Raw genomic sequence first — 23,683 nt, forward strand, 5'->3', positions numbered from 1 at the left:
ACTATGGCTCTCTGTCTCACTATGGCTCTCTGTCTCACTATGGCTCTCTGCATCACTATGGCTCTCTGTCTCACTATGGCTCTCTGTATCACTATGGCTCTCTGTCTCACTATGGCTCTCTGCATCACTATGGCTCTCTGTCTCACTATGGCTCTCTGTATCACTATGGCTCTCTGCATCACTATGGCTCTCTGTCTCACTATGGCTCTCTGTCTCACTATGGCTCTCTGTCTCACTATGGCTCTCTGTATCACTATGGCTCTCTGTCTCACTATAGCTCTCTGTCTCACTATGGCTCTCTGTCTCACTATGGCTCTCTGTATCACTATGGCTCTCTGTCTCACTATGGCTCTCTGTCTCACTATGGCTCTCTGTCTCACTATGGCTCTCTGTATCACTATGGCTCTCTGCAGCACTATGGCTCTCTGCATCACTATGGCTCTCTGCATCACTATGGCTCTCTGCATCACTATGGCTCTCTGCATCACTATGGCTCTCTGCATCACTATGGCTCTCTGCATCACTATGGCTCTTTGCAGCACTATGGCTCTCTGCATCACTATGGCTCTCTGCATCACTATGGCTCTCTGCATCACTATGGCTCTCTGCATCACTATGGCTCTCTGCATCACTATGGCTCTCTGCATCACTATGGCTCTCTGTCTCACTATGGCTCTCTGTCTCACTATGGCTCTCTGTATCACTATGGCTCTCTGTCTCACTATGGCTCTCTGTCGCACTATGGCTCTCTGTATCACTATGGCTCTCTGTATCACTATGGCTCTCTGTATCACTATGGCTCTCTGTCTCACTATGGCTCTCTGTCTCACTATGGCTCTCTGTCTCACTATAGCTCTCTGCATCACTATGGCTCTCTGTCTCACTATGGCTCTCTGTCGCACTATGGCTCTCTGCATCACTATGGCTCTCTGTAACACTATGGCTCTCTGTCTCACTATGGCTCTCTGTCGCACTATGGCTCTCTGCATCACTATGGCTCTCTGTAACACTATGGCTCTCTGTATCACTATGGCTCTCTGTCGCACTATGGCTCTCTGCATCACTATGGCTCTCTGTATCACTATGGCTCTCTGTCGCACTATGGCTCTCTGTCTCACTATGGCTCTCTGTCGCACTATGGCTCTCTGTATCACTATGGCTCTCTGTATCACTATGGCTCTCTGTATCACTATGGCTCTCTGTCTCACTATGGCTCTCTGTCTCACTATGGCTCTCTGTATCACTATGGCTCTCTGTATCACTATGGCTCTCTGTATCACTATGGCTCTCTGTCTCACTATGGCTCTCTGTCTCACTATGGCTCTCTGTATCACTATGGCTCTCTGTATCACTATGGCTCTCTGTCGCACTATGGCTCTCTGTCTCACTATGGCTCTCTGTCGCACTATGGCTCTCTGTATCACTATGGCTCTCTGTATCACTATGGCTCTCCGTATCACTATGGCTCTCTGTCTCACTATGGCTCTCTGTCTCACTATGGCTCTCTGTATCACTATGGCTCTCTGTATCACTATGGCTCTCTGTATCACTATGGCTCTCTGTCTCACTGTGGCTCTCTGTCTCACTATGGCTCTCTGCATCACTATGGCTCTCTGTATCACTATGGCTCTCTGTAACACTATGGCTCTCTGTCGCACTATGGCTCTCTGTCTCACTATGGCTCTCTGTATCACTATGGCTCTCTGTCGCACTATGGCTCTCTGCATCACTATGGCTCTCTGTCGCACTATGGCTCTCTGTATCACTATGGCTCTCTGTCTCACTATGGCTCTCTGTATCACTATGGCTCTCTGTCGCACTATGGCTCTCTGCATCACTATGGCTCTCTGCATCACTATGGCTCTCTGTATCACTATGGCTCTCTGTCTCACTATGGCTCTCTGTATCACTATGGCTCTCTGTCTCACTATGGCTCTCTGTATCACTATGGCTCTCTGTCGCACTATGGCTCTCTGCATCACTATGGCTCTCTGTCGCACTATGGCTCTCTGTATCACTATGGCTCTCTGTCTCACTATGGCTCTCTGTATCACTATGGCTCTCTGTCGCACTATGGCTCTCTGCATCACTATGGCTCTCTGCATCACTATGGCTCTCTGTATCACTATGGCTCTCTGTCTCACTATGGCTCTCTGTATCACTATGGCTCTCTGTCTCACTATGGCTCTCTGTCTCACTATGGCTCTCTGTCTCACTATGGCTCTCTGTCTCACTATGGCTCTCTGTCTCACTATGGCTCTCTGTCTCACTATGGCTCTCTGTCTCACTATGGCTCTCTGTCTCACTATGGCTCTCACTCACTGGCTCTCTGTATCACTATGGCTCTCTGTCGCACTATGGCTCTCTGTCTCACTATGGCTCTCTGTCTCACTATGGCTCTCTGTATCACTATGGCTCTCTGTCTCACTATGGCTCTCTGTCTCAATATGGCTCTCTGTATCACTATGGCTCTCTGCATCACTATGGCTCTCTGCATCACTATGGCTCTCTGTCTCACTATGGCTCTCTGCATCACTATGGCTCTCTGTCGCACTATGGCTCTCTGTATCACTATGGCTCTCTGTCTCACTATGGCTCTCTGTCGCACTATGGCTCTCTGTATCACTATGGCTCTCTGTCTCACTATGGCTCTCTGTCGCACTATGGCTCTCTGTCTCACTATGGCTCTCTGTCTCACTATGGCTCTCTGTATCACTATGGCTCTCTGTATCACTATGGCTCTCTGTCTCACTATGGCTCTCTGTCTCACTATGGCTCTCTGTCTCACTATGGCTCTCTGTATCACTATGGCTCTCTGTCGCACTATGGCTCTCTGTATCACTATGGCTCTCTGCATCACTATGGCTCTCTGTATATGACATGATTCTCCCTGGCGGAAACCTTCAATCTTCTTCCTTCTATTGCTGTTTTTCTCTCACTTCTCCCATCTCTCTCTCTCTCTCTGTCTTTCCTCCCCAGTTAGTGTCCAACTGAGGAACCAATGTTTCCCAATGAACTAATGTGTATTCCTTGTTTATGATGTAACCAATTATTTGAGTTCTGTTTGCCATACAGTACTTAAGGCTTTATTAGGTCCAGGTCTTTGTTAGACAGAATATGCATCCATGATTGATTGTCTATGTACAATACAAGCACACCTCCCCAGTCTGTGGTCTGGGAAGGTGTGCTTGTATTGTCTGATGTCATTTACAAAATAAAAATAGTTCCTAACACTCTACTCAGCAAACTGGATGTAGTCTATCACAGTGCCATCCGTTTTATCCCAAAGCTACCCGCCACTGCGACCTGTATGCTCTCGTTGGCTGGCCCTCACTACATATCCATCACCAAACCCACTGGCTCCAGGTCATCTATAAGTCTTTGCTAGGTAAAGCCCCGCCTTATCTCAGCTCACTGGTCACCATAGCAACACCCACCCGTAGCATGCGCTCCAGAAAGTACATTGCACTGGTCATCCCCAAAGCCAACACTTCCTTTGGCCGCCTTTCCTTCCAGTTCTCTGCTGCCAATGACTGGAACGAATTGCAAAAATCTCTGAAGCTGGGGTCTTATATCTCCCTCACTAACTTTAAGCATCAGCTGTCAGAGCAGCTTACCGATGATCACAGTACCTGTACACAGCCAATCTGTAAATAGCACACCCAACTACCTCATCCCCATATTGTTACTTATCCTCTTGCTCTTTTGCACCCCAGTGTCACTCCAGTATTAATGCTAAATTGTAATTATTTTCACCGCTATGGCCTATTTATTGCCTACCTCCCTACCCTTCTACATTTGCATACACTGTACATAGATTTTTCAAATTTTCTTTTCTTTTGTGTTAAATGCCTGTACGTTTGTTTATGTGTAACTCTGTGTTGTTGTTTTTGTCACACTGCTTTGCTTTATCTTGGCCAGGTCGCAGTTGTAAAGGAGAACTTGTTCTAAACTGGCCTACCTGGTTAAATAAAGGTGAAATAAATCAAAACATTTTTTAAATAAACACGCTTTGTCTGGGTTTGCTCAAGCAGAGCCTCCCTCACACGAGGAATGATGAGGAACGATGAGTCACTACGAAGCAGTTACACCAAATAACACCATTCGAACAGACAAGGGGCATTGAAAGACAGCCAGGAGAACAAAAGGCTGTGCGTTTCCCCACCACCACTTAGGCCTCATAACGCCAACCACGCTGACTCTAACATCCCCTTTCCAACACCCAGCTTCACATCACGTCTTGAGATCACTTCTCTGTTGTTGCTCTGGGCATGTCAAAGCAGAGTAGGGTCCACAGGGAAGGGAGGAGAGGGAAAGGGGGGGGGGGGGTATTTTGGAATTGAGAAGACCTGGGAATATCTGGTTTCACTCCCTGAAGAGATTATGTGTTGATCCGATTTGACAAAGGGCCCGGGGAGACAGGTTGTAAAGGCAGGCCGCCCCCTCCCTGGTCCTTCGCAGCACCTCAGAACCGTCCACCGCTGAGACACGGCTAAAGCACGGAGGGATGGAGGAGGGAGGTATACTGCAGAGTGCAGGCATGGTGGTGGCCAGTGTTCGGTAGCTTCACAGACAGCCGGCCCGTAACTCCCTGATTACCGGGGCCTAATGGGTTCATCTCTGAAGAGGCCCCGCTCTCTTCTCTCTCTCACACACAATCAAAAATCCACCTCCTTAGATTCCCTTTCCCCTGAAAAACACAGTGCATCACATCCTTTGAGAGTCATCTCTTTTCCATCTCTTTCTTTCCCGGGCTGAGGGAAATTCATCAGAGTGTTGGAATACTACTAAGAGTGGGTTATTTCCGTCCACGGCTGTCTGTTGGATATTAAATAGGAATTGAAATAGGAATGTTCAGACATCTATCACGGTCATATAAAAGACAGCTTGTGAGAGGAAACGGACATCCTCTCCACGTCTATTCTCCCCCCCCATCCAAGCGTATCCCTATCATAGCCCTATCTATCTTCGGCCCACTCTGTAGGGTCCCTAGGGAGGGCTCGAGTGGAGATGATGGGCACAATTTCCCTCTCTCCTTTGAGTACACTTCCACTCCCGCCAAAGACAGCAGAGAAAGAGAGAGAGCGAGAGAGAGAGAGAGAGAGAGAGAGAGAGAGAGAGAGAGAGAGAGAGAGAGAGAGAGAGAGAGAGAGAGAGAGAGAGAGAGAGAGAGAGCGAGAGAGAGAGCGAGAGAGAGAGAGAGCGAGAGAGAGAGAGAGAGAGAGAGCGAGAGAGAGAGAGAGAGAGAGAGAGAGAGAGAGAGAGAGAGAGAGAGAGAGAGAGAGAGAGAGAGAGAGAGAGAGAGAGAGAGAGAGAGAGAGAGAGAGAGAGAGAGAGAGAGAGAGAGAGAGAGAGAGAGAGAGAGAGAGAGAGAGAGAGAGAGAGAGAGAGAGAGAGAGAGAGAGAGAGAGAGAGAGAGAGAGAGAGAGAGAGAGAGAGAGAGAGAGAGAGAGAGAGAGAGAGAGAGAGAGAGAGAGAGAGAGAGAGAGAGAGAGAGCGAGAGAGAGAGAGAGAGAGAGAGAGAGCGAGAGAGAGAGAGAGAGAGAGAGAGAGAGAGAGAGAGAGAGAGAGAGAGAGAGAGAGAGAGAGAGAGAGAGAGAGCGAGAGAGAGAGAGAGAGAGAGAGAGAGAGAGAGAGAGAGAGAGAGAGAGAGAGAGAGAGAGAGAGAGAGAGAGAGAGAGAGAGAGAGAGAGAGAGAGAGAGAGAGAGAGAGAGAGAGAGAGAGAGAGAGAGAGAGAGAGAGAGAGCGAGAGAGAGAGAGAGAGAGAGAGCGAGAGAGAGAGAGAGAGAGAGAGAGAGAGAGAGAGAGAGAGAGAGAGAGAGAGAGAGAGAGAGAGAGAGAGAGAGAGAGAGAGAGAGAGAGAGAGAGAGAGAGAGAGAGAGAGAGAGAGAGAGCGAGAGAGAGAGAGAGAGAGAGAGAGAGAGAGAGAGAGAGAGAGAGAGAGAGAGAGAGAGAGAGAGAGAGAGAGAGAGAGAGAGAGAGAGAGAGAGAGAGAGAGAGCGAGAGAGAGAGAGAGAGAGCGAGAGAGAGAGAGAGAGAGAGAGAGAGAGAGAGAGAGAGAGAGAGAGAGAGAGAGAGAGAGAGAGAGAGAGAGAGAGCATCTGATCCTGTTTTTAAATAAAGTCATCCATAAATGATGGGGGCTGTGGAAGGGAAGTGGGAGAGGATGCGGGTTAGGGGACCCTGGGGGTAAGAGACAGGTACACTGAGAGAGGGTTTCATCCGGTGGAGGTGGTGGTAGCCAAGCGGTGGTGAGGGCGAGGGCCAGTCACCGTGCTGTTCAGTGCCGCGATCAAAGCTGTAGCCACGGCAAGTTATGCCGCCGCTACTCTTGCCGCCCGGAGGGACAGGCCCGGAAACTCCGTGTCCCAGAGTTCCCTGTGGGAGCTACATCCTGCCACCCTGGGAGATCAACACTCCTTCACTGCTGGCGGAGGATGACGAACAAGTGTTTCAGGAAAGTCTGAGAAAATCGGATGACACTCAGAAACTCCAAATCAATCAATCAAATGTATTTATGAAGCCCTTCTTACATCAGGAGATGTCACAAAGTGCTGTACAGAAACCCAGCCTAAATACCCAAACAGCAAGCAATGCAGGTGTAGAAGCAACAGACTAATCCTAGTTTCAGCCCATACTGTTACTGAATGCCCTTTAGTTGACTCCATTTGGGATCAACAACGCTCCACTGTGGCACTGGAGTCAAAGGATCATGCAGAGGATCACATTACTGTGGGTCACTGAAGACCAACAAGTTATAGAGGCAGGCTTAGAATAAACGTCCTGTGTATAGGCCTGTGTCTTTGGCTGTTTATTCTTGGCTGGCAAATGTCTAAATAATGTGTGTGAGTGTCTGTGAAAGAGATAGAGTGCGTGTGTGAAGTACAGTTTGTAAACAGTCAGTGTATGTGTGAGTAAGTGAACGTCTCAGAGGGGTGGTCCCAAAGGGCTGGGCTCAGAGGGGAGGTCCCAGAGGGTTGAACCCAGAGGGATGGTCCCAGAGGGCTGGGCTCAGAGGGGTGGTCCCAGAGGGCTGGGCCCAGAGGGGTGGTCCCAGAGGGTTGGACCCAGAGGGGTGGTCCCAGAGGGTTGGGCTCAGAGGGGTGGTCCCAGAGGGTTGGATCCAGAGGGGTGGTCCCAGAGGGCTGGGCTCAGAGGGGTGGTCCCAAAGGGCTGGGCTCAGAGGGGAGGTCTCAGAGGGCTGGGCTCAGAGGGGTGGTCGCAGAGGGCTGGGCTCAGAGGGGTGGTCCCAGAGGGCTGGGCTCAGAGGGGAGGTCCCAGAGGGCTGGGCTCAGAGGGGAGGTCCCAGAGGGTTGAACCCAGAGGGGTGGTCCCAGAGGGTTGGACCCAGAGGGGTGGTCCCAGAGGGCTGGGCTCAGAAGGGATGTCCCAGAGGGCTGGGCTCAGAGGGGTGGTCCCAGAGGGTTGGACCCAGAGGGGTGGTCCCAAAGGGCTGGGCTCAGAGGGGTGGTCCCAGAGGGTTGGACCCAGAGGGGTGATCCCAGACGTTGGACCCAGAGGGGTGGTCCCAGAGAGTTGGACCCAGAGGGGTGGTCCCAGAGGGCTGGACTCAGAGGGGTGGTCCCAGAGGGTTGGACCCAGAGGGGTGGTCCCAGAGGGTTGGGCTCAGAGGGGTGGTCCCAGAGGGTTGGGCTCAGAGGGGTGGTCCCAGAGGGTTGGATCCAGAGGGGTGGTCCCAGAGGGCTGGACTCAGAGGGGTGGTCCCAAAGGGCTGGGCTCAGAGGGGAGGTCCCAGAGGGCTGGGCTCAGAGGGGTGGTCCCAGAGGGCTGGGCTCAGAGGGGTGGTCCCAGAGGGCTGGACTCAGAGGGGTGGTCCCAAAGGGATGGGCTCAGAGGGGAGGTCCCAGAGGGTTGAACCCAGAGGGGTGGACCCAGAGGGTTGGACCCAGAGGGGTGGTCCCAGAGGGTTGGACCCAGAGGGGTGGTCCCAGAGGGTTGGGCTCAGAGGGGTGGTCCCAGAGGGTTGAACCCAGAGGGATGGTCCCAGAGGGCTGGGCTCAGAAGGGAGGTCCCAGAGGGCTGGACTCAGAGGGGTGGTCCCAGAGGGTTGGACCCAGAGGGGAGGTCCCAGAGGGTTGGACCCAGAGGGGTGGTCCCAGAGGGCTGGGCTCAGAGGGGTGGTCCCAGAGGGCTGGGCTGTGGTCCCAGAGGGCTGGGCTCAGAGGGGTGGTCCCAGATCTAGATGTATACCTCTCCTTCTTCTGTCCCTTCTCCCACTATTCACAGCCACGAAACACTATCCTCTCTTAGCTCTGAGAGCATTCTCTCCATCCCCCCCACTCCAATCCCCCTTCAGTCAGTCCCAGCTGCTTCCCAGCCTCATTGTGCCCTGAGCCAAGCAAGCACCACCCCAGTTTTTTTGCACCTGACTTGTGGAAGGCTCTCAAGAATCAAGGCTCTCTAAAAGAATCAAGGCTCTCTAAAAGAATCAAGGCTTTCTAAAATTGAATGAATTGGTGCTTCTAGGACAATTCTAAAGTCTGATTGAGGTGAATATTGATGTGTATTACTGATGTATACAGTATATTGATGTGTATTATTGATGTGTACAGTATAATGATATGTATTATTGATGTATACAGTGTACAGATGTGTACAGTATAATGATATGTATTATTGATGTATACAGTGTACAGATGTGTATAGTATATTGATGTGTATTATTGATGTATACAGTATATTGATGTGTACAGTAGATTGATGTGTATTATTGATGTATACAGTATATTGATGTGTATTATTGATGTATACAGTATATTGATGTGTACAGTAGATTGATGTGTATTATTGATGTATACATTATATTGTTGTGTATTATTGATGTGTATATCGATGTATACAGTATATTGATGTGTACAGTATAATGTGTATTATTGAAGTATACAGTATACTGATGTGTATATTGATGTGTACAATATATTGACGTGTATATTGATGTATACAGTATATTGATGTGTACAGTATAATGTGTATTATTGATGTATACAGTATACTGATGTATATAGTATATTGATGTGTATATCGATGTGTACAGTGTATTGATGTGTATTATTGATGTGTACAGTATAATGATGTGTATTATTGATGTGTACAGTATAATGATGTGTATTATTGATGTATACAGTATATTGATATGTACAGGATATTGACATGTACAGTATATTGATGTGTACAGTATAATGATGTGTATTATTGATGTATCCAGTATAGTGATGTGTATAGTATATTGATGTGTACAGTATATTGATATGTACAGGATATTGACGTGTACAAGATATTGATGTGTATTATTGATGTGTACAGTATATTGATGTGTATTATTGATGTGTACAGTATAATGATGTGTATTATTGATGTGTATAGTATATTGATGTGTATTATTGATGTGTACAGTATAATGATGTGTATTCAAATCAAATTTCAAATCAAATCAAATTTATTTATATAGCCCTTCGTACATCAGCTGATATCTCAAAGTGCTGTACAGAAACCCAGCCTAAAGCCTATTATTGATGTGTACAGTATAATGATGTGTATTATTGATGTGTACAGTATATTGATGTGTATTATTGATGTGTACAGTATATTGATGTGTATTATTGATGTGTACAGTATAATGATGTGTATTATTGATGTATACAGTATAATGATGTGTATTATTGATGTGTACAGTATAATGATGTGTATTATTGATGTATACAGTATATTGATGTGTATTATTGATGTGTACAGTATATTGATGTGTATTATTGATGTGTACAGTATATTGATGTGTATTATTGATGTGTACAGTATAATGATGTGTATTATTGATGTGTACAGTATAATGATGTGTATTATTGATGTATACAGTATATTGATGTGTATTATTGATGTGTACATTATAATGATGTGTATTATTGATGTATACAGTATAATGATGTGTATTATTGATGTGTACAGTATATTGATGTGTATTATTGATGTGTACAGTATAATGATGTGTATTATTGATGTATACATTGCAGTCACTGTCAAACTGAAGGTTCAATCAAAAAGACATATGTTTAGCAGATTGTATGTTCAGCCTCAGTGTCTAGCATCTCCCCGTGAGCCTACAGTCATATTTAAGAGAGGCAGTACAGACAGAGACGTATCGTATGACCTTTGTCTGTCTGTGACCAAGGTCAGACGGTCATACAGAGATCATCAGAGATCATCAGATAGCAGAGGGATCAGAGGGGAGGATGTCATTAGAGATAGTGTCTGAATGGAATCCCCCAAAAGCCACTATGTGTCTAGATAAGGAGCTGGGCGATAGTGAGAGGGCAGAGGAACAGGGAGAGGAACCGGGGCAGGTGGGCAGTGGGCTCACCATGGGGCTGTGTAGTATACCACTCAAAAGGACATGGCACATAAAAAGCCCAGAGAGGAGCATGACCTTGGGTGTACCGTATGCGTGGTTCCTTTGTGTTTTTAGATCTTTCAAAAAAGTATGTATGCGGGCGTGTGTGTTTGTTTGTGTGTTTGCATAGTCACATCTGTGTGTTTGTGAGTGAGTGAGTGCGTGCGTGCGTGCGTGTGTATGTCTGAGCGAGTGCGTTAGACTTAAATTGGATATTCTGTGTGTTTAATTATAGGCTGTGTGTTCCTGTCAGTGAGGCTGACTGGCCCTCTCATAGCTCCTCTCCTCCTTTCCTTTCCTTTCCTTTCCTCTCCTACACACTGTCGCTGACTCCAGGTCAGAACAGAGCTGTAAAAACTAATGAGAGAGAGAGAGAGAGAGAGAGAGAGAGAGAGAGAGAGAGAGAGAGAGAGAGAGAGAGAGAGAGAGAGAGAGAAAGAGAGAGACAAAGAGAGAGACAAAGAGAGAGACAAAGAGAGAGACAAAGAGAGAGACAAAGAGAGAGACAAAGAGAGAGACAAAGAGAGAGACAAAGAGAGAGAAGGGACGTGGTTCATTTAAAAAAAAAACTAATTTGGTCGTGAAACTGGCCATGTCAGACTATTGTCTTTCTCTTCTTGTCACGCCCTGACCTGAGTATTCTTTGTTTTCTTTATATATTTTGGTTAGGTCAGGGTGTGACGAGGGTGGTATGTGTGTTTTTGTCTCATCTAGGGTGTTTGTACTGTCTAGGGGTTGTGTAGATTTATGGGATTGTTTCCATCTAGGTGTTTATGTAGGTCTATCGTTGCCTAGATTGGTTCTCAATTAGAGGCAGGTGTTTATCGTTGTCTCTGATTGGGAACCATATTTAGGCAGCCATCTGCTTTGGGTATTTTGTGGGTTATTGTCTATGTTATGTTGCACATTAGCAAAGTGTTTATATAGAGGTCGTCTTGTTGTTTTTGTTTAAGTGTTCTTCGTGTTCTTCATTAAATAAAGAAGAATGTATTCTAACCACGCTGCGCTTTGGTCCACTCCATACGACAATCGTGACACTTCTTTCCTTCATGTTTTCTTCCTCGTTTCCCTCTTTCAATTGTCCAGGGTCCTGTTGTCTCTCTGGCTGAAGTCAGAGCGTAACAGTGTTAGTGACTCAGACCAAGAGAACCCCAAGGCTCTAGGGGGAGAGTCAGAGACATGTACACAGCCAGGGGCCACTCTGACTGGGTAGACATAAAGCCCTGCAGCCTGGACCTCTGGGTGGCTACACTGTCACAGACACTCAGTGGAACAGTGTGCGGTGAGGTGGCTACGGTATCTATGAATAGGATATCTACTGTACATGTCCACATGCTGTACATCCACAGTCACCACATGTTAGGGTGCAAAATTCCAATAACGTTCCCAAAATTCACAGGTGTTCCCGAAATCCCAGTTGGATTATTCCTGGAATCCGTATGGAATAAGCAGGAAATCTATCAATCCTCCAACCGGGATATCGGAAAAATCTGTATTTTGGTTTCCAGAATTTTTGCAACACTACCACAAACACAGCTATTACTTCTAGTCTATATGTAAAAGAGAGATGCAGCACTGTGGAGGCTCTTCTCCAGTGGATATGAGGTACTCCAAAATAGGAGCCAGGGACGGGGAGCTGCAAGGGAGGACAGGGAGGGGCCGGAATGAAACCCCCCCACAGAGCCGACCCCCGCCAGAGGCTCAGCGGAGAGCCGGATCACCACCCCCTGTCCAGAAATAGCTCCACATGCATTCCAACACTGTCTGTCTGTCCTTCTGTCCGCCTGCCCGCCTGTCTGTCTGTCTGTCTGTCCTTCTGTCCGCCTGCCCGCCCGCCCGCCTGTCTGTCCGCCTGTCTGTCTGTCTGTCCTTCTGTCCTTCTGTCCGCCTGCCCGCCCGTCCGCCCGTCCATCCGTCCGTCCGTCCGTCTGTATGCACAGACCCGGCAGTAGCACGTTTAGCTTTTAAGTTCAGCTCCTGTTCAGATGCACCATCCGTTGGTCATTTGGTAGTTTGCGTTATACAACACTATTAGAGATGGTCTTTGGTGTTTTGGGTTGTTTTATGAATGTTGAAACATAAAGAGACGTACCATTTTACAATGTGTTGAATAAGATATGTATAACAATAAAAGGCAGTGTTCTTCAGACCACAGAACTAAGCGTAGGTGGCGTTAAGGGTGAATCTTTTACAATGTGTTCCCCTAACTACTTCCGTTTGAAGTGCTCTGATGACATGTTAGGGTTAAGTAGTCCTGATGTACCTTTTCATGTCCTAAATATAGTCTGGCTATTGGGCAACACTTTCCCTATTATATTAGGAATACACCTGTTCTCCATAATGGTGCTTCACTGACACACTCGTTCTAAAACAGACATAATGCAGCGTTTGACATTCCAATGGCAAAGTAATGGGGGAGGAAATCATCATAGAGCCGTTTCAAACAGATAAATTGGGGCGAGGGGGGGGGTAGTTCATCTGAAATGTAACTCCGTGCGCGTCCTAAACACCTTTCTCATGAAAATAATTTCTCTGGGAGTCAACAAGGGTCATAGCACTCATTTCCACAGACAAACACACACAGACACACAGACAAACACACACACAGACACACAGACACACAGACAAACACACACACAGACACACAGAAACACAGACAAACACACACACACACAGACAGACATACAGACACACAGTACACTCCCTGGCTGTACCTAACCGGCGGGTGTGCCTGCTACGTGCTAATCATCATAAAAACAGGTTTAAGTTTCGGCAGTTCTACCCCCAGGCAGGTCAGGAGACTAGCATGAAGTGTAGACTAGTGCAGATGTGTGAGTTAGTCAACAGCAGCTAATAGGATATTCAGGATACTGACAATAAAGATTTAACTTTGGGGGGGAAGTTAAAGGAGAAGACGAAAACGTATGAGGGTAGCATCACAGCACGACGAGGAAGAGCAAACTAAAGGCTGACTGATGCAGTACCTCATTGAGGTCATCTTCCCCAGTCATCTCTGTCTAGAACTGTAAATCAACATGGCAACCCAGGCGAGCTGCTCTTTTCATGTTTCTGCTGAAGGACCTCCAGCTACAGCCAGCCACAGGAGACGGGGCTGTTGGTTTTATTTCATCTCTGTTTTGGTTTGTAGCTCATGCAGTTGCTATTATAGATGAATCAAGTGGAAAGGGTTAGGGCAGGGAAGGCCCTGTGAACTAAGCTTGTTTATACAGGGCTCTTGATGCCCTAATGGTCCACTGCACTGAGAATGTGGCTTTAAGCTAAAAACATAGTCACAAGAAACGTTAAAACGTCACTGTGACTGTGATGGGAGTGTGTGTGTGTGTGTGTGTGTGTGTGTGTGTGTGTGTGTGTGTGTGTGTGTGTGTGTGTGTGTGTGTGTGTGTGTGTGTGTGTGTGTGTGTGTGTGTGTGTGTGTGTGTGTGTGTGTGTGTGTGTGTGTCTGTGTCTGTGTGTGTGTGTGTCTGTGTCTGTGTGTGTGTCTGTGAGTATGTCTGTGTGTGTGTGTGTGTGTGTGTGTGTGTGTGTGTGTGTGTGTGTGTGTGTGTGTGTGTGTGTGTGTGTGTGTGTGTGTGTGTGTGTGTGTGTGTGTGTGTGTGTGTGTGTGTGTGTGTGTGTGTGTGTGTGTGTGTGTGTGTGTGTGTGTGTGTGTGTGTGTGTCTGTGAGTATGTCTGTGTGTCTGTGTCTGTGTGTGTCTGTGTCTGTGTGTGTCTGTGTCTGTGTGTGTGTGTGTCTGTGTCTGTGTGTGTGTCTGTGAATGTCTGTGTTGTGTCTGTGTGTGTGTGTGTGTGTGTGTGTGTGTGTGTGTGTGTGTGTGTGTGTGTGTGTGTGTGTGTGTGTGTGTGTGTGTGTGTGTGTGTGTGTGTGTGTGTGTGTGTGTGTGTGTGTGTGTGTGTGTCTGTGAGTATGTCTGTGTGTGTGTGTGTGTGTGTGTGTGTGTGTGTGTGTGTGTGTGTGTGTGTGTGTGTGTGTGTGTGTGTGTGTGTGTGTGTGTGTGTGTGTGTGTGTGTGTGTGTGTGTGTGTGTGTGTGTGTCTGTGTGTGTGATGCAAGGTGTTTGAAGCTATTTGTCATTATCGCTCAAATCAAAAATATATCACCCCACTAATTACAGAAACACCTGTTGTGTGTTGTAAAATAATCATTATAATACATGTGGAGGGTCAAGTAGGCAAGTGGATAATTCTTTGGAGAGGTGTTTGACATTGCCTAATGCCACTAATGAAATTAGAAATAATATTATCTGACCCGCAACAGACAAGGAATCAGGCGTAGTCCATCAGAGAGCATAAACAGAGATGTGACTGTGGTGTGGGACTGTAGTTCCCATGGTGCAGCACCACCACACTGGGAAGAGACACAGTACAGGGGGCATGACAGTATTGGCTGGATGAATACTCAGACTGGCTGACGAGCATCATAACCCGTGACCGTGAGCACCCAGTACTGGTCACTGATTGGTGCACAGACCTATTGTGACCCAGTGTCAGTTAGCTTGGCCAATCACAGCTCGGAATGGGGTTAGGAATGGTGACATTTGAACTCAAGGAGCAATGGTTTTTCAGTCATCGCTGGCTTTTTATATAAAAGTCTTCGATACTGCTATTTAGATACACAAATACACAGATGCCAAAGACAGATAAACAGACATGCGTACACAGACTATGCCCTCTCCCACAATACATACACACACACACACAAACACAGACAAACATTCTCATTTGCATTCCACTCAATCAGTTTCTAATTGACTTAATCCTCCAGATGGTCTGTGGCGTAATGCAGGGGGAATACAAAGCAGCTGCCAGTTTCCCTCTGGTTCTGGACAGCCATAATGGCCCTGTTTCTGTTTATGCCTATTTAAATTAACCATCCTATTCACGAAGACACCGGTTCACACACACACACACACACACACACACACACACACACACACACACACACACACACACACACACACACACACACACACACACACACACACACACACACACACACACACACACACACACACACACACACACACACTCTCTCACTCTCACACACACACTCTCACACACAAACTCTCACACACACACACACACTCTCACACACACACACACACACACACAGTACCTAGACACAGTCATGACCCTAATTAGATCAACCTCACCTCTGTTTTCTTCCATCCTGTGATTACTAGAAACCCTGCTGGTCTGGAGAACAACAGATCACCGAGGCTAAACTAATCAATGGTCTACTGACACACTAAAACAATAGGCACCGTGACCTTATTAATGGCAATGCACGTCCTACCAAACCCACTGAGACCTATCAGACCACAGAGGCTGTAAAAGTGTAAATGAGGAGGCTAGACTCACTCCAGCTCCTGAAACAGAACACACCTCAAGGACTCATCAATAATGAGTGAATCAGTGATATTCGGAGACCACGGGGAGTCTCTTGTGTTCAACTGATATGTTATTACTAATGCACTCTCCATCTTACCCGACACTAACTAGGTGGATGGCAGATAGAGTGAAACCAACTGAGCTGATCCTGGTACATTGTTATACAGAGTTGCTGTTGGGTGGTTATAGACAGTGGTGTAAAGTACTTCAGTAAAAATACTTGAAAGTATTACTTAAGTATTTTTGGGGGGTATCTGTACTTTGCTTTACTATTTATATTTTTGACAACTTCTACATTAACTGCACTACATTCCTAAAGAAAATAATGTACCTTTAGCAATTACATTTACTTTTGATACTTAAGTATATTTAAAACAAAATCATTTTAAGACTTTTACTCCAGTAGTATTTTACTGAGTGACTTTCACTTTTACTTGAGTCATTGTCTATGAAGGTAGGCTTATTGTTTACGGAAGTATGACAATTGGGTACTTTCTCTACCACTGGTTCTAGATTACAGGAGGCGTTCTACAGACCCTGGTCCTGTGCTACACACGAGTAAGTTGTGGCCGCCAGCGAGGGGTCGACTGCATATGAAAAGCTTCTTCACAGTAATTACATAGTGGGTCCAGACAGTGGCCATGCAGCCAGGCAAAACGGAGTGGAAAAGACACATGGTCCCTGGCAATACCCTGCTGCTGCCAGCGCACGGGAGAGGAGGGAGGAAGAGTGAGAGGGCAGAAGAGGGGGTGATGAGAAGGGTGGAATTAAAAGTATGGGAAAAAGAAGGGCAGGAAGTCAGAGGCAGAAACCTGACCTTTCTCTCTTTATTGAAATGTTTGAGTGTTTTTACCATAGGAGAACATCCGTTAACTCATTTACATCTGGAGTGAAAACATGAGCATCTGTGTTTGATACGAACCAAGGAGTAAATAGGCAGGCATGTGGGCACACATACTCTTGAGTGTAACTTGCTTGAGGCTGGTAGGCTGGGTGGGTGTTGTCATGTTGGTAGATGGAGTAAAGAGAGAGGATGGAGTAAAGAGAGAGGGGGGGGTTATTGTCTCTTTACTGAAGATAAAAGACTAATCACCCATTTTCAGTCATCATCAAGGGGTTAGATATGGACAGACAGAAGCACAACCCTGCTACCATTACAGAAGCCCCCCCCCCCCGGTCCAAAGCTATGGAGGAGATAATGAATACTTCTGACCCACTGATTCCTTCCTCCCAGCCACAGAGACTTCTACAGCCCTCACTGACAGACTCAAGTAGATTTACTCTCAGGGTCAACACCAGGTCCCTCCCACACATAGAAAATCCCCTCAAAAGAAAACACTCTCAGCTCTATGACCGTGTAAAAATGGCAATACCCCCATCATCATCATCGGTTGCGAGGATGTTTTTAGGTTTAGGAATGTTTATGGCAATAGACGGGGATTCTCCCGGGGGGTTCAATTACATACCCAGGCTTCTCAGTCACTCAGTCAGCCAGTCAGAGATGTTTCAGATACTGTTTTGAGCAGACAGTGGATCTCTAAGCTGCACTTACAGCTTCAGCCTGAAGGCCCTGGGCTGAGAGCTGAAACTAGAGCATGGCATTCCACACAGATGGGCCACAATCACCCCCTCTCAAGTCTGGAGATGTGGTGTCAATGGGGCAAACCCAAGTTGTATTCTAAACCCCTCAGATAGAGGGTCCATAGCTGGAACCAAACACTGGCTGACCCATTATCGACAAGGTCCGTTAACGTCCAGAGAAACACTATTTGCAGCCATTTGGCACTGATAGGAGTGGATTGAGAGCTAGTGCAACTGTAACCACAGTCAAACACAACTGAAACAGAATGGATGGGTTGAGATCATTTCTGTGGGCCAGTCAGTCGGCCGGCCGGCCATACAGCTTCAGCCCCTGCTCCTGCCCCTCCCTGACCCCCCAGCAGTCTTCTGGCCACTGGACAGAGCATGGGAACAGCCCGGCCACACGCAGCGCTCCGCAGAGAGGGGAATGTAAACAGAGTGCAGCGCTGAGAGAAAGGGCTGTGGCACTGGAGATTTTCAGCAAGGGAAACAATCATAAATAGCAGTTGCCTCAAGCAAAAGTACGCCAGTCAGTCAGTCGACATGGTCAAAGCAATTCAGCAGAGAGGGGTGGCTGCTTGAAAAACCCAAAATGATTGAAGCAGCCCTCCCACGGTTGCAGACATGGACTGTCATCACTGCCAAGCTGAGCAGCCAGAGGGATTGATTTGTCATCAGCCTTTAGGAGATAGATGCAGAGAGCAGAAATAGTCTTACCTGACGTGTCCCACATGTTCAACTCAATCCTCTGTTTTTCGATTTCAAAACTGGCCGTGTAGTTTTCAAAAACGGTGGGGACATAGTTCTGGAAAAGGGGTGCATCTTGATTAGTAAAGCACTAATAGCATAGGCGTAACGTAGGTTAGACGTTCAACTACGTACATGTAATGTATCATACAAATATATAGGCTATATTAAAACAATATAGGTCTAGTTGCTAATAACACCCCGATACCATATTAACGACAATGGGAAATCGAATACACTCCGAAATACATTATATGAGTCTGTATTCTTTAATCACTAATAATAATGACCATTTTATATTTAAAGATGCACATTATTTCCCTGTCTTTCAGTTTCCGTCTCTCTCTCTCTCTCAGACATCTAACGCAGGTGCGTGTACACCTCTGGCTCATAATTTAAATCAAGACATTGGGGTTAAAATATTAGAATAAATACGCTCTGGTTGTTCTATTTGGTTTCGGTGTCCGTCTTGACATTTATTTTTTGCTTCATTCCCAACCGCGATGACCTACAGTACACACGCCACTCTTAAATGATCCAGTTGCCTGTTTTCAAGTGTTGACATAACGCAAGACTTCATAGCCTATATATATATATATCAGGACACTTACCACGGGATAGCAGTCCTTCGCAAAAACATGTAGGAGCGCAGTTTTACCACATTGCGTATCTCCGACCACCACGATCTTACAGCGGCTGCCTTGACTTTCCATCTTTGTCTGTCAGTGTGTCTGTTCTGGACGCGGATCGGTTTCATTCACCATCCGATGTGGATATAAGGTGAGACTGGAACTCAAGAAAAACCCAGCAGGTACATGCCCCGATTGTGGCGCGCCCTACGTGTCCTCCCCTGTCCACCCCGTGCAGCCCTCGGTTCCCACGGTTACACCAGCTATCCTCTCAATGCCTGTTTACACCCACCTTGCCCGCAACAGCAGCACTCAGCAGCAGCACGCAGACCCCCCCCCCTCCCCTCCAAACTCGTTAATTGGCCACGCCTTGCCCATACACGCTCCCAACGACAGCGAGTTGGTCCTCGTGTCGATGTGCTCATTTACTTGTTTGATAGCTTGTCTCTTTACTTGTCTGTCTAACAGTGGCGCAGTGGCGCACATATTATAATTGGGCTACATCTCTTGACTTTTATTTATAGCTTTGAGGATTGTGTTGAGATACACATTTCAACGAATGTACTGACTGTTTATTACATAGTTATAAACTGTAAAACTAGACTAATACCGGAACAGTTTATAAACGGGGTATAAACCCCTTTATACGTGATTTATAGGTCTAACGTATATTTTAATGTTAAGTGGGAGTGTCTTATGCATTCTCAAAACAAATGAAAAGGAAAGTATTTTTGTATTATGCATTGGAGAGGTAGGCTACAACCATGGGGGGATGAAGCGTGTATGGTGTGATGGATCGTGTCCCCCTTGTGACCGGAGTTTTAGTAGATCGCCAGAGGACAGAGAACAAGCCACTGGTAATAAGTATCAGTTATCACTGTATCTTGAAGCATCATGTTGTGGAAGGAAGTCTTAACCCACTCAGCCCAACCCTGTCTTATCAATGGATCACTTCCCTATCCATTTGGAAGCTCTTCGGCTGAAACGTCCATGTTTCACGCACTGTTGTTGTTTCAAGTGAGATATAAATGCCACCTGAGGCAGACCGGTTTACAATTCAGTGAGGTTACAAACTAGTTGTTACATACTTTTTTTCTACAGGCTTTTACTGCCTCCCTTTGGTGAGGAGTGGTATTTTAGCTATAGGAAAAGAAACCCACGCTGAGCCATCAGCATTAGCCTACCACCAGTGTCTGCATCTTCCCGAAAGATTATTGAACCAAGAATATATTGTTTTGGGGGTTTCAATGGTCCTAAATGATTCATAAGTAATATATAATATATTTGCAGAAATAGGGTTTCCCTTGTATGATACAGACTACATGTAACTTGTAGAAGCATAGGCATTACTGAATTCCACCAATACATATCTTATTTACTTCAACTTTCTCAGCATGCAGTTAATCAGAGATTAGGTAGAGAGAGTACCATTACATGGCTGTGTGAGCTTCCCTTCCCTCCTGTCCATGACTAACTCCACTCTATGACACAAGTCATATATTTAAACCAGAGTTAAACGCAATGAGCTGTGCAGTGCTTCTTCTGCGCAGCAGGTGGACACAGAGCACAGTCTCTCTCTGATCCAGTGGTGGCAATGTCTGAAAGTAACTTTCCCAGTATTCCATAGTTCTATGAAATACAACTTATAATTAGAAACAATATGAGTGAAATAGCTTTCCTTCCCAAAAATTGTAATGAAGTATGTTACAAAAAAACAATGTTTTTCTTCCCCTGCTTGGACTGGTCACAAACAACAGAATGGTGTTGGAATATCCAGAACCTTCAGGAAGTATTCACCTTCTGGACTGTTTCCACATTTTGTTGTGTTACAGCCCTGAATGTAAAATTGATTACGTTTAGATTTTGTATCACTGGCCTACACACAAGACCCTATAATGACAAAGTGGAATTATGATTTTAGACATTTTTACACATGAATTAAAACATAGAAAAGCTGAAATGTCTTGAGTATTCAAGCCTTTTGTTATGACAAGCCTAAATAAGTTCAGGGGTGAAAATGTGCTTAACAAGTCACATAATAAGTTGAATGGACTCACTCTGTGTGCAATAATAGTGTTTAACATGATTTTTAATGACCACCTTATCGCTGTACCCCACACTACCCCACACACAATTATCTGTATGGTCCCTCTGTTGAGCAGTGAATTTCAAACACAAATTCAACCACAAAGACCAGAGAGGTTTTCCAAAGCTTTGCAAAGAAAGGCAACTATTAATAGGTGGGTAAACTTTAAAAAGCAGTTGAATATCTTTGAGCATGGTGAAGTTATAAATTACACTTAAAACCAGTCACTACAAAGCTGTAAGTTTGTTTGTTTGTTTGTTTCTCTTTGTTGTTTTGTTACAGGATTTAAATATACTTAAGTATCGAAAGTAAATGTATAAATCATTTCAAAGTCCTTATGTTAAGCAAACCAGACGGCATATTTTCTTGTTTTTTATTTATTTACCGATGGCCAAATCCAACGCACAGACAAAATGTACAAACTATGCATGAGTTTAGTGAGTCCACCAGATAAGAGGTTGTAGGGATGAACAAGGATGTTCTTTTGATAAGTGTGTGAATTGGACCATTTTATTTTCCTGCTAAGCATTCAAAATGTAATGCATACTTTTGAGTGTCAGGGAAAATGTTTGGAGTAAAATGTACATTTTCTTTAGGAAAGTTGTCCAAAATATAACTAGTAAAGTACAGATACTTAAACTACTTAAGTAGTACTTTCAAGTATTTGTACTTAAATACTTTACACCACTGCTACAAAGATACAGGCATCCTTCCTAACTCAGTTGCAAGAGGAAGGAAACAGCTCAGGGATTTTGCCATGAGGCCGATTGGTGAGTTTAATGGCTGTGATAGGAGAAAACTGAGGATGGCTACACATTGTAGTTACTCCACAATTCTAATCTAAATGACAGGGTGACAATATGGAAGCCTGGTACAGAAAAACTATTCCAAAACATGCATCCTGTTTGCAAAACTTTATCTCCTGAATACAAAGCGTTATGAATGGGGAAAATTCAACGCAACACTGAGTTGTTACTCATGTTCATGTTCTTCATGTTTTCAGGGATGGGGTGACGGCTGCATCATGTTTGTCACACCCTGATCTGTTTCACCTGTCTTTGTGTTTGCCTCCAGCCCCCTCCAGGTGTTGCCCATCTTCCTCATTATCTCCTGTGTATTTATACATGTGTTCTGTTTCCTAGTTTCCCCAGTTCTGACCATTCTGCCTGCCCTGACCCAGAGCCTGCCTGCCGATCTGTACCTCCCTGACTCTGACCCCTTTACGAACCTCTGCCTGTCCTGACCCCAAGCCTGTCTGCTGTTCTGTACCTTATTGACTCTGCCCTGGATTATGGACCTCTGCCTGCCATTGACCAGTCTTTTTCCTGCCCCTATTTGAGTCAATAAACATGTGACTCTAGCTGTCTGTATCTGGGTCTTATCCTGAGTTCTGATAATGTTATGGGTATGCTTGTCATCGGCAACGACTAGACAATTTTTTTTACATACAAAAAGAAACAGAATAGCGCTAAGCACAGGCCGAATCCTACAGAAGAACCTGGTTCAGTCTGCTTTCCAACAGACACTGGGAGACAAATTCCTCTTTCAACAGGACAATAACCTAAAACACAAGGCCAAATATAACCTGGAGTTGCTAACCAAGATGACAATGAATGTTTATGAGTGGCCTAGTTACAGTTTTGACTTAAATCAGCTTAAATCTATGACTTGAAAATGTCTGTCTAGCAATGATAAACAGCCAACTTGACAGAGTTAAGAATAATTTAAAAAGGAATAATGGGCAAAGATTGTACAATCCAGGTATGCAACGCTCTTAGAGACTTATCCAGAAACACTTACGGTTGTAGTCACTGCCAAAGGTGATTCTAATATGTATTGATTCAGGGGTGTGAATACTTATGTAAATGAGCTATTTCTGTATTTACAAAAAAAAAACATGTTTTCACTTTGTCATTATGGGTTATTGTGTGTAGATGGGTGATGGAAAATATATATTTAATACATTTTGAATTCATGCTGTAACACCACAAAATGTGGAATAAGTCAAGGGGCATTAATACTTCCTGAATGCACTGCAGCCTACCAATCATTATAAATATCAATGACAAGTAAACCGTTTATTTTCCAGCTCAGTCACTGAGCCAATGAGACGTCTCAGCCAAAGCATGTGAGGTCACCTTATATGAAATAGAAAGCATTTTTGAAGACGTCTGTTTCAGACAAGTTTATGGACGGAGAGGCCTATTACCCAATGTTTTTTCTCAAATGTATGATTTGACCACAAATACAGGTAAAGGACGAGTCAACAACATTATTTGGGTGGGCCGTTGAGTTGACAGAACATTAGCTTTTTGGGGAGGGGGGGGGGTAGTTAGGTCCTATGTAACCTAAAAGACAGAGAAACACATGTCAGAGTTTGGTTGGATAATAAGCCCTTCTCATGACTCAATGCTACATTGGAGTCATTCCATATCCCTTTTGATTGGCTGAGGTGGTTTGGTCAAGTGTGGATCGCTCTATCTGGAAACAGAATGATCCTGATTGATGTATGGTTTTGGAAACCTTGAATACTCAAATTAAAAGTATTGTGCGAGATTTTGGCAATTAAGTCCTTTTTCTACTCCAGATTATTTATTTTATTTTATCCATGAGTTCATCTGTCTCTGGGTAAGTAGAAAAAGGGCTTAATTGTGAGAATCAGTGTTAAAACGGCACACAATAAGTGTATCTTTTCTATTTGTAAAATGATTTGGGGTAAATATGAAAATATAGTTTGATGTTTCCAAATCCGTATTGCACGCAGTGATTATTAACATTAGACAAGCGTCAGGACAGCTGTAGGCATACACATTTGCCCTGCCTTGG

The 23,683-nt window shown here is 45.4% G+C and overlaps 1 protein-coding gene across 1 annotated transcript in view; it reads right to left on the reverse strand.

Moving 5' to 3' along the window:
- The window catches only part of LOC123998716 (rho-related GTP-binding protein RhoN-like), a 51,339-nt gene extending 32,253 nt beyond the window's left edge, over nucleotides 1-19,086 (reverse strand). The window contains exons 1-2 of the mRNA XM_046303812.1: nucleotides 18,754-19,086; nucleotides 18,113-18,200 (exon numbers count right to left, since the gene is read on the reverse strand). Of these exons, the coding sequence (XP_046159768.1) occupies nucleotides 18,113-18,200; nucleotides 18,754-18,855 (190 nt within the window). The 5' untranslated portion in view covers nucleotides 18,856-19,086. The remainder of the gene's footprint in view (nucleotides 1-18,112; nucleotides 18,201-18,753) is intronic.
- Nucleotides 19,087-23,683: the final 4,597 nt, after the last annotated feature.

This window comes from Oncorhynchus gorbuscha, linkage group LG16 (assembly GCF_021184085.1).
Source record: "Oncorhynchus gorbuscha isolate QuinsamMale2020 ecotype Even-year linkage group LG16, OgorEven_v1.0, whole genome shotgun sequence".
NCBI classification, from domain to species: domain Eukaryota; kingdom Metazoa; phylum Chordata; class Actinopteri; order Salmoniformes; family Salmonidae; genus Oncorhynchus; species Oncorhynchus gorbuscha.